The following is a 14,382-nucleotide window of genomic DNA, read 5'->3' on the forward strand; positions in this document are numbered from 1 at the left end:
AGGTTTCTCGTCCTTCCCGCCCTCAAGTCTAGTCCTAGTCCTCTCTAAAGAGCACCGGATGTGACGCGGAGCCAAAGTAGCACCGCAGGGGCGGGAGCGGCCGGTGAGCGGATCTCGGTATCAAGTCGGCGTGATTCTCCAGTCGACGCTAGGTTTTTCGGAATGGTTACGCCCGCTAGCTGTAGGGACCGTCTCTGAAGAGTCTGCCTCGGAGGGAAACGGAGGCCGGCGGGAGGGCTGGGGGAAGGGACCCGGGCCTAGAACAACTGCTGACTAATCGGCGGGCGGCGAAGGAGGGGGTGGCGCGCCGACCAGTTGGCCGGGGTCACGCGCCCGAGTGCGAGCAGAATGGGCTCGGGGTGCTCGGGCCCCGGCGGGAAGCTAGAGTAGCGACTCCCAGCCGGGGCCCCCACCCGGCCTTCTAGGGGCTGAGGGCGCGCTCCGCAGTGAGTACCCCAGACACGTGGCCCGGGCCGGCAGGGGAGGGGGCCGAGGCCGGTGGGCTGGATGGGAGGCCCCGAACGTAGCGCCCGGTCCGAGAGTCCCGCAGTAACGGTCGAGGTTGAGAAGGCCCTTTAATCACCCCTCAATGCAACATCCTTATTTTTACAGATGGGGAAACTAAGGCCCAAGGAATTTGGGTACTTTTCCTAAAGTCACAAAGCTGAGTCCCACCCACACGCTGGCATCCCCACTGTCTCCATCACCCAGAAGAATCTTTCCCGGCCTTGTTTTTCCATTCTGTCCTCCCTGCTTCCTGATGAGGTAGGCAAAGCCTGATAGTGCACAGTCCCATTTTATAGATGAAGAAACTGAGGCCTGGAGCATTCAAATTCCGGTTCTGTTTGTCCATGGGCATGTCCTTCACTCTTGCTAAAGTACACAGGGGGGATAGTTGTGAGGATGCAGGAGGCGGCTTGCAGTTGGTGCCTTGGCTCCCTGGAGGGCTGGCACCTGCCTGACTTCTTGGACTCAACCAAGTCTCCCTAGGCAGATGCCCAGAACCAGCGAAGGGCAAGGCTCACCCAGATCCTTCAGCGGGACCTGAAACCAAGCTAGTGTCTTTCAGTGAACACATATAAAGCACTAGCTATGTGCTAGGAGCGCTCTGGGGAACTTGGCCATGAGTAAGAGGAGAACCTCTCCTCCCGCCAGTTGAGACCATATGCCTAGAGAAAAGCAGGCCAAGCGGTGCTCATTAGATAAAGTAAGATCCATGATGCGGGCGGCCAGAGGAGGGGAAGGGGACATTTGAGCTGAGCTTCAAAGGGTGAATAGGAGTTTGTTATTAAAGAGAAGAAGGGAAGGATATTGCAGGCAGGAGTTTTCTATATTTTTCCTGCAGGAAACTGGCGGTTGGGTTTTCATACCAAGGCTGCCCTTGATAAGGGAGCAGATGAGGCAGACTTCTTGTCTCTGGGATTTTGCTTCCTGCTCTATGAAATCAGTTCAGTGGGAGTCCTGAGACAGGGTGGAGTACAGGAGGGAGGGGATTCCAGCAGGGCCTGGAGGACAGGTTGAATGTGAGGAGAACAGAGGAAAGAAAGCCTTTCCTTATGGGCAAGGAATTGGCACGTTTGAGAGCCAGAGCTTGAACCAGCTAGGCTGGAGCGGCTCCTTCCCTGTTGAGGCCTCCCCTTGTTTGGGACAGCTGGGACAGCTGCATTTTATCCAGCAGGAGCTGTGGGCTGGCCTGAGTCCATTCCTTTTTCTTATCCTATGAAGAATGGATTTTCTTAATCCCTAGTTTACAGATGAGGAACAAGAGGCTCCAAACTTGCCCGGGTATACCTGGCAGGAGGAAGCAGATACTAGAACCTTTCTGTGAGAAGGTGGGCCAGAGGGGCTGTGTTCAGGGCTCCAAGTCTCAGTCCAGTGTCACTGTGTGCGCTGAGGGCGTGGACTCCTGCTGCCCCTCCTCCAGCCCTTCTGCTCCACCCCCTCCCTAATCTGCCTGCCCTTTGGCTGGCCTCACCCCCTCGGTCAAGGGCAGCTGAGGCCGCCTGGAGCTCCAAGTCTGGGCTCAGTGGAGTGGAGGACAGAAGGTGGCTGGTCTGCAGCTGGAGGTAAGAGGGAGGCATAGGAAACCTGGAGATGGCCCTAAATTTGCCCTGGTGGGCTGCACCCCTCTTTTTGGGACTCCAGGGCCCTAGTTCAGCTTTCTATTCCCGGTGCTTCCCACTCCAGGCTCTTTTTCAGGGACCCTCAGGGCTCAGGGACTTTTGGCCTGGCCCCTTCCCATCCTCACACATAGGCAGTGGATAGTAAGATGGCTAAGCCCATGGTTAGGCTCTGAGCTCCTCTATGGCCAAATTGCTGGACCAGCCTCTCCAGCCTCCGTTTCTACTTCTGTAAAATGGCACTGTTGGGTAGCTGAAAGGAAGTCTGATAAAAGCTGCAATAATAACTTTTGTTACTGTTTTCCTTTACCCCTAGCACACAGCCCCAAGACCACTTTTGACCACCTTCAGCCAAGCTATGCATGCCAGAGGCCCCCCTGGCCTGCTGTTCCCTGTGCTGCCTCTTGCTTCCTCCGTCCTGATGCTGCTAATGAGCAGCCTGTGGCTGCTGGGGGCTGGCCCCAGCCTTGTCCTGGCCCCAGATCTGCTGCTGGACCCTTGGCAGGGTGAGGGCCGGCTACATGGGCCTTGGAGGAGGCAGGAGACTTGGCTCCTGGGGTGGGGAGGCTGGCTGAGTGGGGGGCCCTGGCAGACGGTGATTACCCACCTGGCACACCTGAGACAGCCTTGGGGGTTAGGGCCACCAACCTGGCACATAAGCCCCTTCCTTCTCTCCCCCAGTGCACCGGCTGCTGACACACGTGCTGGGCCACACGGCCTTACCTGGCCTGCTCCTGAGCCTGCTGCTCCTGCCCACACTGGGCTGGCGGCAAGAGTGCCACCTGGGCACACTGAGATTCCTGCACGCCTCCACCCTTCTTGCCGTGGCCTCTGGTTTGATGGCTGTGCTGCTGGCAGGCCTCGGGGTGTCCAGTGCAGCCGGTGGCTGCGGATACATGCCTGTCCACCTGGCTATGCTGGCAGGGCAGGGTTACCACCCTAGACAGCCCCGGAGGGCACTGCCACCTTGGCTTCTGCCATGGCTGCTGCTCGCCCTGACACCACTGCTCAGCCCTGAGCCACCCTTCCTGCAGCTCTTCTGTGGCCTCCTTGCTGGCCTGGCCTGTATCCTTTGCCTGGGCCCAGGGCTTGTGTGGACGCGTGGTTCTGTGGCTGGGCCCTTAGGGCACCTGGGAAGGAGTTGGCACGAGGCGGGTCAGGCCCCACGTGCAGGAAACTCACACACTCGTTCCAGGAGCACCTCCCAGTCCTCCTCTGGCCTGGCTCTGGGCTGGGAAGTGGGGGCTGTGGCCACGTAGAGGTGCCAATTACAATTTAAAAGGGAGCCTAGAAGCTGAGGGGCCCAAGGAGGCACCTCATCTGGATGTCCCTAGTGGAGGTGGCATCTATACCAAGACTGTGCAAGATGAGAGGTTCAGGTGAAGAGAAGTGGGAGATGAGCATTGGGGCTCTGCAGACTGTGCAGAGGGTGGGAAGGCCCAGCTGACCACGAGCCTGGGGCTCTCTGGGCACCAAAGGTGGGGGACGACCTGTGGCTGGTGGTGCAGGTGTGTTAAACACAGGCTTTTGCTCCAAAGGTGCTTAATGCCTGTCGGGGGAGACAGTGCAGTTGGAGGGAATGGTGGGCACAGGCTGACCCCCGCTCCTTGTTAAGTGCTAGGGACACCTGGCTGAATCCTGGAGGGGGCATGTTGCCCTGCCTGAGGGCAGTTGGGGTGTGTCACTGGGCCCAAGGGTGGGCCTGGAGCCGCAGACCTGAGCGGGCACCCAGGGCTCAGGGGACAGCAGGCAGGGGGATGGCTGAATTGGGATGAAACAGGTTTTGGGGTGAGGCCCATCAGGCTCTACCTCCTGCTGGCTGGGGAGCAAGTCCCTTTTCCTCTTTGAGCCTCCACTGCTGACAAGGGTGATGACACTTCCTGGCAGGGCCATGGTGAGGAGACGCATGGGGATGCCTGTCACACACTTGGCACAGGGCCTGGCACGCAGTGTGGGCTCACTCCTGGCTGGATGTGGTTTTCCTTGACCGGCCGCCCTGCCCTGGGCAGACAGATGCAGCCGGGGCCTTCTGGTGGCTGGAGCTCTCCGAGCGGCGGCTGCGGGCGCTGCAGGAGGGTGTCCTGTGCAGGGCCCTGGCAAGGTGCTGGCCACTCCAGCTCCTTCCCACCCCAGGCGGCCTGGGTGAGCTGCCTGTCACCCATCCTGCCGGAGTAAGGTGAGGGTGATGCTGAGGACACTGGCCCTGGTGGTAGAAGCCATGCTGGTGGCTGGCAGTCAGGCCTTCTCCTTCTGCCTCTCCAGGCTTCCCACCTCTGGACCTCCTTGCATGGCCTCCCCTAGCCTCTGGTCCCGCCGTGAAGGCTCAGCCCTGGTCCTACCAGGCCTGGGGCCTGTGCAGCCACTCTGGGAGGGCTCCTCAGAGGTGGGACTGGCCCGATCTGGGCCCAGCTTCCCCGCAGGGACCCCGCTGTGGGCAGCCCTGGACGAGCATATGCTGCAGGAGGGGATCCAGGCCTCGCTCCTCGAGGGGCCAGCCCAGGGTCCTGAGAGCCCGCTCTGGCTGCCCAAGTCCTCCGTCTCCTCTCTGCGGTAAGGCGGGGTGAGTAGGGGTGGGGTCCCCTGGTGTGGAGGCTAGGGGCAGCCCTGACACTCCCCCGCCCCTCCATTCCCCAGGCTGCAGCAGCTGGAGCGCATGGGCTTCCCCACGGAGCAGGCAGTGGTGGCACTGGCAGCCACAGGCCGTGTGGAGGGTGCTGTGTCACTGCTGGTCAGCGGGGAGGTGGGCACTGAGGCACTGGTGACTCAGGGGAGGGGTGGGCCGGCTCACCCTGAGGGCCCTGGGCCCCCCTAGCACAGGCAGGCCCTCAGGTGAGAAGAGGCCTGGCCTGTGGGCGGGAAGTCTGTTGAGAGTCACAGTGAGATTCAGGAGCGGCCCCTCTGCACCCTACCCTGGTCCTGTTTGGAATAAAAACCAGTTCACCTTTCAACCTGGACCTCCTTGGGCGCAGCAGTTGTGTCTGAGTCTTCTGTGTTGGCATCGGGGGATGAATGGGTGAGTGAATGAGCAGTGAAAGAGCAGTTGATTGCGGAGAGCAGCTCCCTGATGTCCAGAGATGCAGTGTTACTTACTGTGCAGCCTCCTCTTCTGGGAAGCTACGTCCTCCATCTCAGGGCCTTGTTGGGCTGGACCCTTGGCCAAAGAGCATTCTTCATTGCTGTGTCCCAGCTAATCTTGACCCATCCCCAGGTCTTGGCTTACACAGAGACCTTCCTCCAGGAAGCCTTCCCTGATTCTCCAGGAATAGCATCTCTTCACTGCCCACAGCCCCTGGTGCCAGTTCAGTTGGTCTCCTCAGGCCTGGCCCAGGGCTGGCTCTGAGGCTCGAGGCGGCGCACTGCTGGGCCCCTTGGGCAGGAAGCAATGTAGGGGAAAGGATTCCTCAGCTTTTAAGAAGTAGCCTCTCTCTCATGGCCCTTCTCAGTCCTTGTCCCCTCCTAGGGAGGGGAGGTGCAGCAGAGCCCAGAGGACAGAGGGTGGGGCCTGGGTGTGAGGTGCTGATGGGCTTGGGGGAGGGGGAGGGCAGAGGGCTGGACTTTGAGGAGTGGTGCAGGGAGCTGCAGGTCCTGGAACAGACTCATTTCACAGGTGAGGAAACAGGCTTGGGGGTGGCGGCGGTGGGAGGGTGGCACCCCAGGGTCTGGTAGCTCCTTGCTCTCCTGGCCTCTCTGACACTGTAGCCATGACTGGACCCCTGGGGGCTGCTCACCGACCCTCACTCCCCAGCTGGCCCATAGGAGTACCGGCCTCAAAGCCCTGTTCTGCAGGTGGGTAGCGAAGGCCACTGAGAAGAGGGGAGAGGCTCCTGGCCCTGCCTGGCTGCCCCTGTCTAAGCACACAGAGACCAGGCTGGGGGTGGGGAATCGGGCTGGGGGCCTTTATTGGCTGATATACATCTACCTCCTGGTGTCTGTCACAAGCATTTGTGGGAGCAGGTGGCCCTCCCCTTTCCATGCACCCACTACCCGGCCATGGGAGGGACTGAGGGTTCAGGGGTCAAAACTGAGACTAGGAGGTCTCAGTCAGATCAGGTAGCTTGACCTCAGAGAAAACAGCACCGGAAAACAAAGGGAGGAGAGGTACAGGCTCGCCCCCAGGCCTGGCTGGGGAGGAGGGGTGGCGACACTGCGCCCCATCACCCCTGCCTGTGCCTGAGGGAGTTCCGACTCCCTCAGCTGCTTGGGGCCTGGAAGGCGGGGCAGTAGATGAGACAGGAGCTGCCGACTGCCACGCCCTCCCCGCAGGCCGGCCCCGCCCCTTCACAGAGGGAAATGGGCCCAGGGCCCTGAGCCTTGCCTCCCTCTCAGGCCCCAGTCCCTGCTCAGCCCCATGGGAGGCAGATGTGCACGGGGTGCCAGAACCAAGACCTGCCTACCCCAAAGGCCTAGGTGGCAGAAGGGACCCTGAGGATATTAATAAATATGGACGTACGGACCCTGGAGGCAGCTGGCCACATCCAGGCTGGGCAGGGAAGCCTGGTCCGGCCATACCGGAGGGGCCGCCACCACCCTCAGTCTCTCTCATTTCGGCTCCTGGGGGCCACGATCCGGTAGTTGGCTGCGTATCCTCCCCTCTTGCCCCGCAGGAGGCTGGGGGTGCCTGTGCCGGCAGGGCCTGCCCCTGACCCCTCTGGTTCTGCCGGAGGGAAGGAGAGAGGCCGGGTTAGTGAGATTTGTGTGCAGGGCCCGCCTCCCCTTGGCTCACGGTGGGTGGAGGGTGGGCTCTCTGCCCTGGCTTCTGGGAGGCAGAGCTGTGGGAAAGACGGGGGTCTTCACAGCTGGTTTGTGCCCCTCCTCCCAGGAGTTATTAGCCCTTAACCCAGCTAGCACACTCAGGGCCTCTGATTTTCTCTGTCAAGTGGGGATGAGCAAATCCACCATATTTCTGAAATGCTGAGTACATGTGAACGTTCCATGAAAAGTATGGCTCTTTTTCTCGTTAACACATTTTGTGGTGGACATGTGCCCTGAATCATCCTCATTTCACAGCTGGGTAAACTAAGGTCAGGCATCAGACCCTTCCTCTCTCCTCGGGTTAGGCTGCCTGTAGTGGGGAAGGGTTTAGGAAGGTCAGGCTCTACCACTGACCTGTGTGGCTTTGGACCTCTGTCAGGGCCTCAGGTTCTCATCTCTAAAACCAGGGGGATGATTCCAAATACACTGAGGCCCTGGCCAGCTCCAATAATTACTGAAGTCAATTCCAACTTGGCTATGGTGAGATATGACCTAACCTGCAAATAAGCTGGCCTCCAAGAGTGAAACTGAATAATTGGCATTCTTCCCATCTAGAAAACTACTCAGCCTTCAAAACCCAGAGCAGGGCCTACCTTCTCCAGGAAGCCTTCTGTGACTTTTACCTCAGTCTCTCAAAGTTATATGAGGTGTTAGGTCAGGAGGATGGACTTTTTCCAAGGGAGAGGCCCAGGATGGAAGACTTGGCTGAGCCTCCAAAACCCTGTTCACAGGAAGGACACTTGGACTCTGGGAGCACCAGCTTCCCACTGAAGGCACTGCCAGGGCAGGGAGCTATACCCTTGTAACCTGTCTTGTGCCCTGACCCTGTGCACTGTAGCTTCCCATGTACTTCTGGGCTGAGATTTGAGGCCCCTGGGGCAGACAGGTATCTGCGGTCACAGTCAAGGAACATATCATGCCCTAAACCAGGGAGCACAGGAGGAGGGCAGCACAGAGCTCAGGTTCCACATCATCCAGGGCCAAGTCCTGGCCCCACCATGTCCCACTTAAGTGGCCTTGGGCAAATCCCAGAATCCTTGGGCCTCACTTGCAACATGGGGATGACACTCCTGTTGTCACACCCTCACAAAGTGTTTAAAATGACCAGGAGTGGAGAGTGGTTTCCACAGTAAATCCTGGATCACTACGGTCACTTGATTGGTGTGCTTTCAACCCGGTCTACTGCAGGTCTGGTCACTGTGAGTGGGTCATGAGATGGTGTTCTGACAGGATCAGATATAGGCCCTTGGTCTCCCCTGCCTGGGCCCCACTCAGTGCTGAGCAGAGCAGAGGGGTCAGTGAACCCTTGCTGATGGAGCCCAAAGAGCCAGCACTTTAGAGGACAGACCTAGGGCAGACCCCCGACCTCACCATCACTATCCCTGTGTCCCTGGGGGAGTCACACTAGCCCTCCGAACCTGTTTCTTCATCTGTGAAGTGCACATGGTATCACCCACCTAGAAAGCTTGTTGCAATGACTGGAGACAGTTGATGTAAATCCCCCAGCCCACGTGGGCTGGGTGTATGACAGCTGATAACTATTATCATTATTGACTAGAATCTAAACATGAGCCCCATCTGGGTCTTCCCTTAGCACCTGTTGTGTATGATGGGCCAATGAGGGAGGTCCCACCACCTCTGCTCCTCTCCTCCCACACAGCCCCTTCTAGGCCCACAACCCATACTGGCTCGCGGGGCCGCTCTTTCAGGCTCATGGCCACACTGAGCCTGAGCCTTCCCAGGAGCCTGGTACTTCCTCCCCAGGCTGCCGGAGACAGAGCTGGCTGAAGGCGGGTGGGATACAGATCCAAGGCCACATCCTCCTGAGAAGGGAGGTGGGGGACACCTGAAAAGGAGCTGAGAGCCTGGGATTTGGTCCCTGGTCCCTCTTCTGTGAGAGGGAAGGAGGTATGGGAGATGGTGACACTTTCAGAAGTTAGGGAAGCCACGTGGCCTGGGGAGAGGAGTTTTGGAAGCAAGACCCCACACACCTTCCAGCCTCCAGGCCTTTGCCCACATGGGGCTCTAAGGGCTGCCTTTCCCACCTCCTCCTGGCACACTCGTAGGGATCATTCATAACTTAACACGGGCTCCATCTTCCAGGAAGGCTTCTCTGCTCACACACCCTTTGGCGCTCCTGTACCCCATGGCCCTCATCTCTAGAGGTGTTGGGGATCCCCCACTCAATGGGCAGCTCCCCCAGGCAGGGACTCTGAGATCTGCCTCAGCACCTGCCCAGACCTGGCATGCTGTAGGTACACCCTACAGTTCTGCTGAATGAATGAGGCTTGGCTCTAACCTTGGTTCTCCTTCCTGCTTAGGGCCTCAGTTTCCCCATCTATAAAACAGACGCGAGGTTGGGCATGATGTCTGAAGCCAATGTGCACTGATGTGCTAGGACTGGGCTGTGAGATGGGGCAGCTGGAAGTGGGAGAAGGGCAGCTGTTGGGGTCTCTTCGTGGGTAGCTGAGGAATGGGGCTCAGCCCCGAGGGCCGCCAATCCCTGGTTCTCTCCAGGGCCAGCCACAGGCTCCAGTTTAATGCAGAGACCTCCTGAGCCCCACTGTGACAGCCAGGTAGTGTCTAACCTTCTGTGCGTCCCCAACCTACCTTTGAAGACCTCAAACAGGGCCCTGCCAGATCTTCTAGCCTGTTCTCACCCCTCGGCAACCTCACGGAACAATCCCTCTAGGTTCTCTCTGGCCTCTTGGCTTTTGTCCATGCTGTTCCTCTGCCTGTTCACTGTCCCTGGTCCTTGCATTTCAGGTCTCCTCTTAGACACTTCCCCCTCCAGGAAGCCCTCCCTAGATGCCCTCTGCCATCTCCCCATCTATGTTAGGAGCACTTCTGTGCTTTCGTGGCTGCCTGTGATATTCCTCACCATAGGTTTAACAGCCAGTTCCAGGGCTCCCTTGCCAGCACCCTAAGCTCCACGAGACCAGGACTGTTATCTGTTGGAGCCTGTGCTCATTCACTCAAGAACTAGTTACTGGAGCCTTCTCTGTTGCCAGGCACTGTCTGCAGGCTGGATGGAAGGGCTAAGAGCAAGGGTCTGCTAGCATGGGTCCAGCATTGGAAGGTGCCTTCTGTGTCCCCCAGGCCCTTCCTGGAAGGGGCTGCCCCTGCCTGCCCGCCCTGCCGTTACCTGGCCAGATGATGGCTTCCAGCAGGGTGACCCGTCTGGCCAGGAGCTCCAGCTGAGCCTGCTGCTGCAGGAAGCTCTGTAAGCTAGGAGCCTGATGGGAGATCGAGAAGAGCAGACGGTGCGAGTCCGGCCTCCGGGGTCTGGGCCGGGGAGCCAAGGGCGGGGGCAGGGCTCCTAGGCAGGAGCCTGGGCAAATCTCTGTTGAGACCCTGGTCTCTCCTTCTAAGTGGGGATGGGACTGGCCTGGCTCCTCAAGTGACCAGATGGGTGATGAACTGGTAGGTGAATGCCTGGGGAAGGGTCTCAGCCCACTAAAGGGGAACACTGGGGCCAGGAGAGCCTGCTCAGTGAGAGCCTCTGGGGTCGGAACTGATGGGTGGTACATTCCCCAGAGTCTCCTGGGGCCCGAGCCTGGCTCTGTCACCCACAGCCCCCTGCACTTCTGGAGTCTAGCCCCATGTCCTGTTGTCCTGTGGATGTGCACACTGGCTCTGTTCCCCATGATTTCTCTACAGCCAAAGCCTCACTGGAGTCTTGGGTCCATTACCCATAATTCTCCGCTGGGCCTGGGCTCTGACTTTATTACCCACAATCCCCTGCACTGCTGCAGTCTGGCTGTTACCCATAGTCCCCTGCTGCTCTAGAGTTTGGCTCCATTGCCCATAATTCCTTTCAGACTCAGAATCTGTCACCACTGGTTCCGCTGCAGGCCTGGAAACCACATTACGCACAATGCCCAGAGGCCCGGGTCTGACCGTAGGGGTAGGGGCCCGGGTTGCTAGGGCCTCCGTTCACCTGTGGACGAGGGACCAGTCAGTCATTGAGGGAGGGGTGGTCTTGGCCTCTCAGGCCCCCACCTGCCTGGGGCAGGTCCATTCTCCAGCCTCTTGACTGGGGAAGGCTGGCAGGCGGGGGCTGGGCTGTCTGTCCGTCTGTCTGTCTCTACTCACCGTAGAGCCCAATCATTGTTTCCAAGATTAAAACCCTTTCAGCTAAAATCTTCAAAGCCTCGCGTAGTTGGTGCAACCCCTCCCCCTGTGGAGGAAAGAGACAGATGCAGCCGTGAAGGGGGCAGGGGAGGGGCCCTGCAAAGCTTCTTGGTGGCCCATGCCCCGCCCTGGACATGCACCTGCAGCCCCGCACCAACTGCCGCAGCCCAGGGCCCACGGACAGCAGGGACAAGGCCAGGGGAGGATGGGAGGGGGATAAGGCAGGCGGAAGCAGCCCCCGGTAAGATCCCACCCAGCTGGCTGCTCTCTCCCCATAACTCTGCAAATCCTGCTGCACTGGGGGCAAAGGAGGCCAGTCTGCAGGGCAGCGCCGCCTTCCCCTGCCCCAGAACCTGCCCTGACCCCTCCCCCAGCTCTGTTGCCTGAAACCAGTTGTTCTCACATCATCTGCATGATCCTTGCCACATCCCTGGGCCACTTATACTTTTGTTTACCTAATATTCTTTAAATTGACCCAATTTTGCCTTATATATACGTTTGTCTCATCCTAATTAATTCCATCAATGGGATCAGGCTATTTACCAACATCCTTCCCATTCACTTCAAAACGAACATACGAGTAAAATTACAAAATGTTTGAGGGCTTCTCTGTTGGGAAGCTATGCTTTAAATGCTGGCAAAGCTGAAGTTCAGGCCCAGGTGCCCCCTCCACAGCCTCTGGGCTCACACCTCCCTGAGCTGTGACTACTCCAGGTCCCTACACTGCTCCTCCTTGTGCCCTGGCCTCAGCCCCGCCCTCTCTTCTCAGCTGAGTCTCCAGCATCCACACCCAGCAATGCGGCAGTAGCCCACAGGCCACCACCCCCTGGCCTCCCTGCTCTGGGAGTCTCCTTTCTCAAGTGGTGCCAGCTGCTGCCTAGGGCTCTGGCCAGGGACCACAGCTGGCCCTCACCTTCACTCCCTCCCAATCTGTCCTTTCCTTCCCCAGCACCCAGTCCATGGTCTTGCCAAAACTCCACAGCCCCTCACTCCTTCCTCTTCCCTAGTCCAGACTGAAGCTATTCCAGAGCGTAGAGCTCTTAATTCCGACAGAGCACCAGGGTGGCAAGTAAACTATTCCAGCCCTGACAGATCTGGGCGTCTCTCTCACAGTCCTTTACTTAGTACAGGTTAAATGAAGGGATGCTGTATAATATACATCTTGGTACAATCACTACCTTCAAGGTTGCTGTTCCCACAAAAACATCAAACAACCCAGTGTGTTCTAAGTGAGCCCACTGAGGCCATGCTGGGACTGTCCGTTATGATCCAGGTGTTCTGTCCACGTCACGTGGATGGGGCTACCCTCAGGCCACCAACTGGCCATCGAGCCTGGGGGGTCACAGGGTCACCAAGGGCTGCACCCTAAAGTAATCTCTCTTTAAGCATTACCTCCATCTAAAAATGGATGGGCTCCACAAATTACATTAAGCCACTGCTGGCATGGACAGTGGGACAAGCTGACATCACGAGCCTCCTGAGCAGATGCAGTCAGAGGGCACCACATCTCCCACCAGTGCGCTGGCCAAGGGTATTGAACCTGCATCTCATCACCAGGGAACAATCAGACAAATCTAGACAGTGGGATAGTCACAAAAAGACAAAGACAAGAAAAAGAAGAAAAAGGCAGGGGGCCTGTTCTAGATTGAAAGAGACTAGACAGAAATTTGTGGCAACCAAAGGCAATACATGAATCTTGATTTTTTTTTGAAAACCAGCTACAAAACACATTTTGGGGACAACTGGTAAAATGGATACATAAGCTGTATATTAAGAGGCGTCACTTCAATGAATTAATGTCAGCTTGCTGAGGTTGTGACAGTGGTATTGTGGTTCTTTGGGAGAAGGCCCATATTCTTTCAAGACACACTGACGTGTTATTGGAGATGTGGATGAGGTTTGCAAATTACTTTCAAGTGGATTAGAAAAAGGGCTGTAAATATATACAGTTAGAGCAAATGTGGCAAAGTACTAATAATTGATCAGTCTAGAAGAAGGGGACAGCTTTTCTGCTTGAAATTTTTTAAAATAAAAATCTAGGGGAAAAATTTTAAAAAATTCTGGTGAGTGGCCTGCTGTTTGCACTGGTGACACCCCAGTCCCCTCCCAGCATGGCCTGAGTGTCCAGGGCCTGCTGGACACCCCACTTGGCTGTCACACAGACGTTTCCCATTTTCCATGGACAAAACTCAGCAGGCTGCATCTCCTGGCTCTTTTACTATGGTAAACATCTCCCTTAACTTCTCGCTCCCCCTCACAGCCAGGCTAGCACCCAAGTGTTTCTTAGCTTCACTGACATCTGTCCATCCTCACTGTCCCCCCTCCCGGTTCCAGCCCCCAGAGTCTCTTGCAGGATGACCGTGACAGCCTCCAGCCTAGTCTCTCTTTCGGCTACCACATTGCTCCCTTCTCCCATCCGTTCTCCACACGGCAATCAGAGGGATCTTTTGCAAACAAAAATGTGATCACTTCATTCCTCTACTTATAAATATTTCAATGACTCCCCACTGTCCATAAAACAAAGTTCAAATTCCTCAATATGGCCTCTTATGTGCTAAAAGCCCCTTTGACCTCTGTATCACCCCTTGCCTGACACACTCTGCCACGGCAAGTATTTGCAGCTCTTCAATCACAACCAGGCTCACTCGTGCCCCAGGACCCTTGCATGTGATGTTCCCACTCCTCTGCCTGCATACCCTTTGTCTGGTTAGTGCACCTTTCAGGCTTTAGCCTGGGTCTCCTCATCCAGGAAGATGCTAAATCCTCCCACATCACAGCTGAGCTCCCCCTGTCCTGTCACTGCTGGTACTGGTCTGTTTTCCCCCCACCCCACTGTGACCATCCTGAGAGTGGGGACTATGTCCAAAATACATCTATGTCCACAGTGCCTAGCCTGGGGCCTGGCACCTATCAAGGAGGTGCTTGGGGAAAGTTAGCTGGCTCCTCCAGTCCTGGGACCTGCAAAGCCTGGGCTTCAGCTCCAGTTCTGCAATAAGTCGCTTTACGGAGTTGGGCCTCAGTTTTTCCTAAGTAAGGGGTAGAAGCTTTGGTGTAGATGGGCCAGCTCAGCCCTGTCACTCCGAGGCAGTGCCTGCAGTGCATCCTCATAACCACTGGGTGTCACTGCTGAGTCACAGCCAGATCAATAGCTCCAAAAGCTTCACTTAGTGGGGGTTGGTAGGTGGATTTGTGTATAGGAGCCGTCAGGGCCCTTACCCACATGAACCTCATCCCCACCTGCCCCCAACAGAGCTGGTCCCCCAGCCCCCAAAGCCTCATGCAGCCCCCAGGCCAGCGGGTCCCATCCCAGGCGGGCAGCAAGCAGGGGCAGGAGAATGGGTGAGGGGGAGGCAGGTGGATGCGCAGGGGCCCTGCT

The 14,382-nt window shown here is 57.5% G+C and overlaps 2 protein-coding genes across 11 annotated transcripts in view; one reads left to right on the plus strand and one right to left on the minus strand.

The window, feature by feature from the left end:
* Positions 1–24: 24 nt before the first annotated feature.
* Positions 25–5,074, plus strand: RHBDD3 (rhomboid domain containing 3). 7 transcript variants are annotated; one of them, XM_032471963.1, is made up of 7 exons: positions 25–103; positions 613–765; positions 2,437–2,626; positions 2,802–3,185; positions 4,134–4,296; positions 4,383–4,670; positions 4,755–5,074. In XM_032471963.1, the coding sequence occupies exons 3-7, from the start codon at positions 2,479–2,481 to the stop codon at positions 4,930–4,932; spliced, it is 1,161 nt and encodes a 386-aa protein (XP_032327854.1). In that variant the 5' UTR covers positions 25–103; positions 613–765; positions 2,437–2,478; the 3' UTR covers positions 4,933–5,074. The 7 variants fall into 7 exon arrangements, with proteins under 7 accessions (XP_032327854.1, XP_032327852.1, XP_032327853.1 ...); XM_032471961.1 differs by having other exon boundaries at positions 77–181; XM_032471962.1 differs by having other exon boundaries at positions 103–152.
* Positions 5,075–5,989: 915 nt separating this feature from the next.
* Positions 5,990–14,382, minus strand: part of EMID1 (EMI domain containing 1) — a 34,298-nt gene continuing 25,905 nt past the window's right edge. The window contains exons 15-17 of one of the 4 annotated variants that reach the window (XR_004316544.1): positions 10,968–11,052; positions 10,018–10,108; positions 5,990–6,774 (exon numbers count right to left, since the gene is read on the minus strand). Coding sequence is in view for 3 of the 4 variants with exons in the window: in XM_032471429.1 (XP_032327320.1) it covers positions 6,650–6,774; positions 10,018–10,108 (216 nt within the window). In the remaining variant the exon portion in view is untranslated. Of the gene's footprint in view, positions 6,775–10,017; positions 10,109–10,967; positions 11,053–12,631; positions 14,033–14,382 lie in introns of those variants that run through there. The other 3 variants (XM_032471429.1, XM_032471430.1, XM_032471428.1) reach the window with 3 other exon arrangements.

The sequence above is a fragment of the Camelus ferus genome, chromosome 32 (assembly GCF_009834535.1).
Source record: "Camelus ferus isolate YT-003-E chromosome 32, BCGSAC_Cfer_1.0, whole genome shotgun sequence".
Classification (NCBI taxonomy): Eukaryota; Metazoa; Chordata; class Mammalia; order Artiodactyla; family Camelidae; genus Camelus; species Camelus ferus.

Coding starts and splice junctions, on each gene's coding strand:
- RHBDD3 (XM_032471963.1), top strand. CDS start 2,479: ATGCATGCCAGAGGCCCCCCTGGCCTGCTGTTCCCTGTGCTGCCTCTT. Junction 4,297..4,382: donor ACCCATCCTGCCGGAGTAAG/GTGAGGGTGATG, acceptor CTGCCTCTCCAG/GCTTCCCACCTCTGGACCTC. Junction 4,671..4,754: donor TCCTCCGTCTCCTCTCTGCG/GTAAGGCGGGGT, acceptor TCCATTCCCCAG/GCTGCAGCAGCTGGAGCGCA.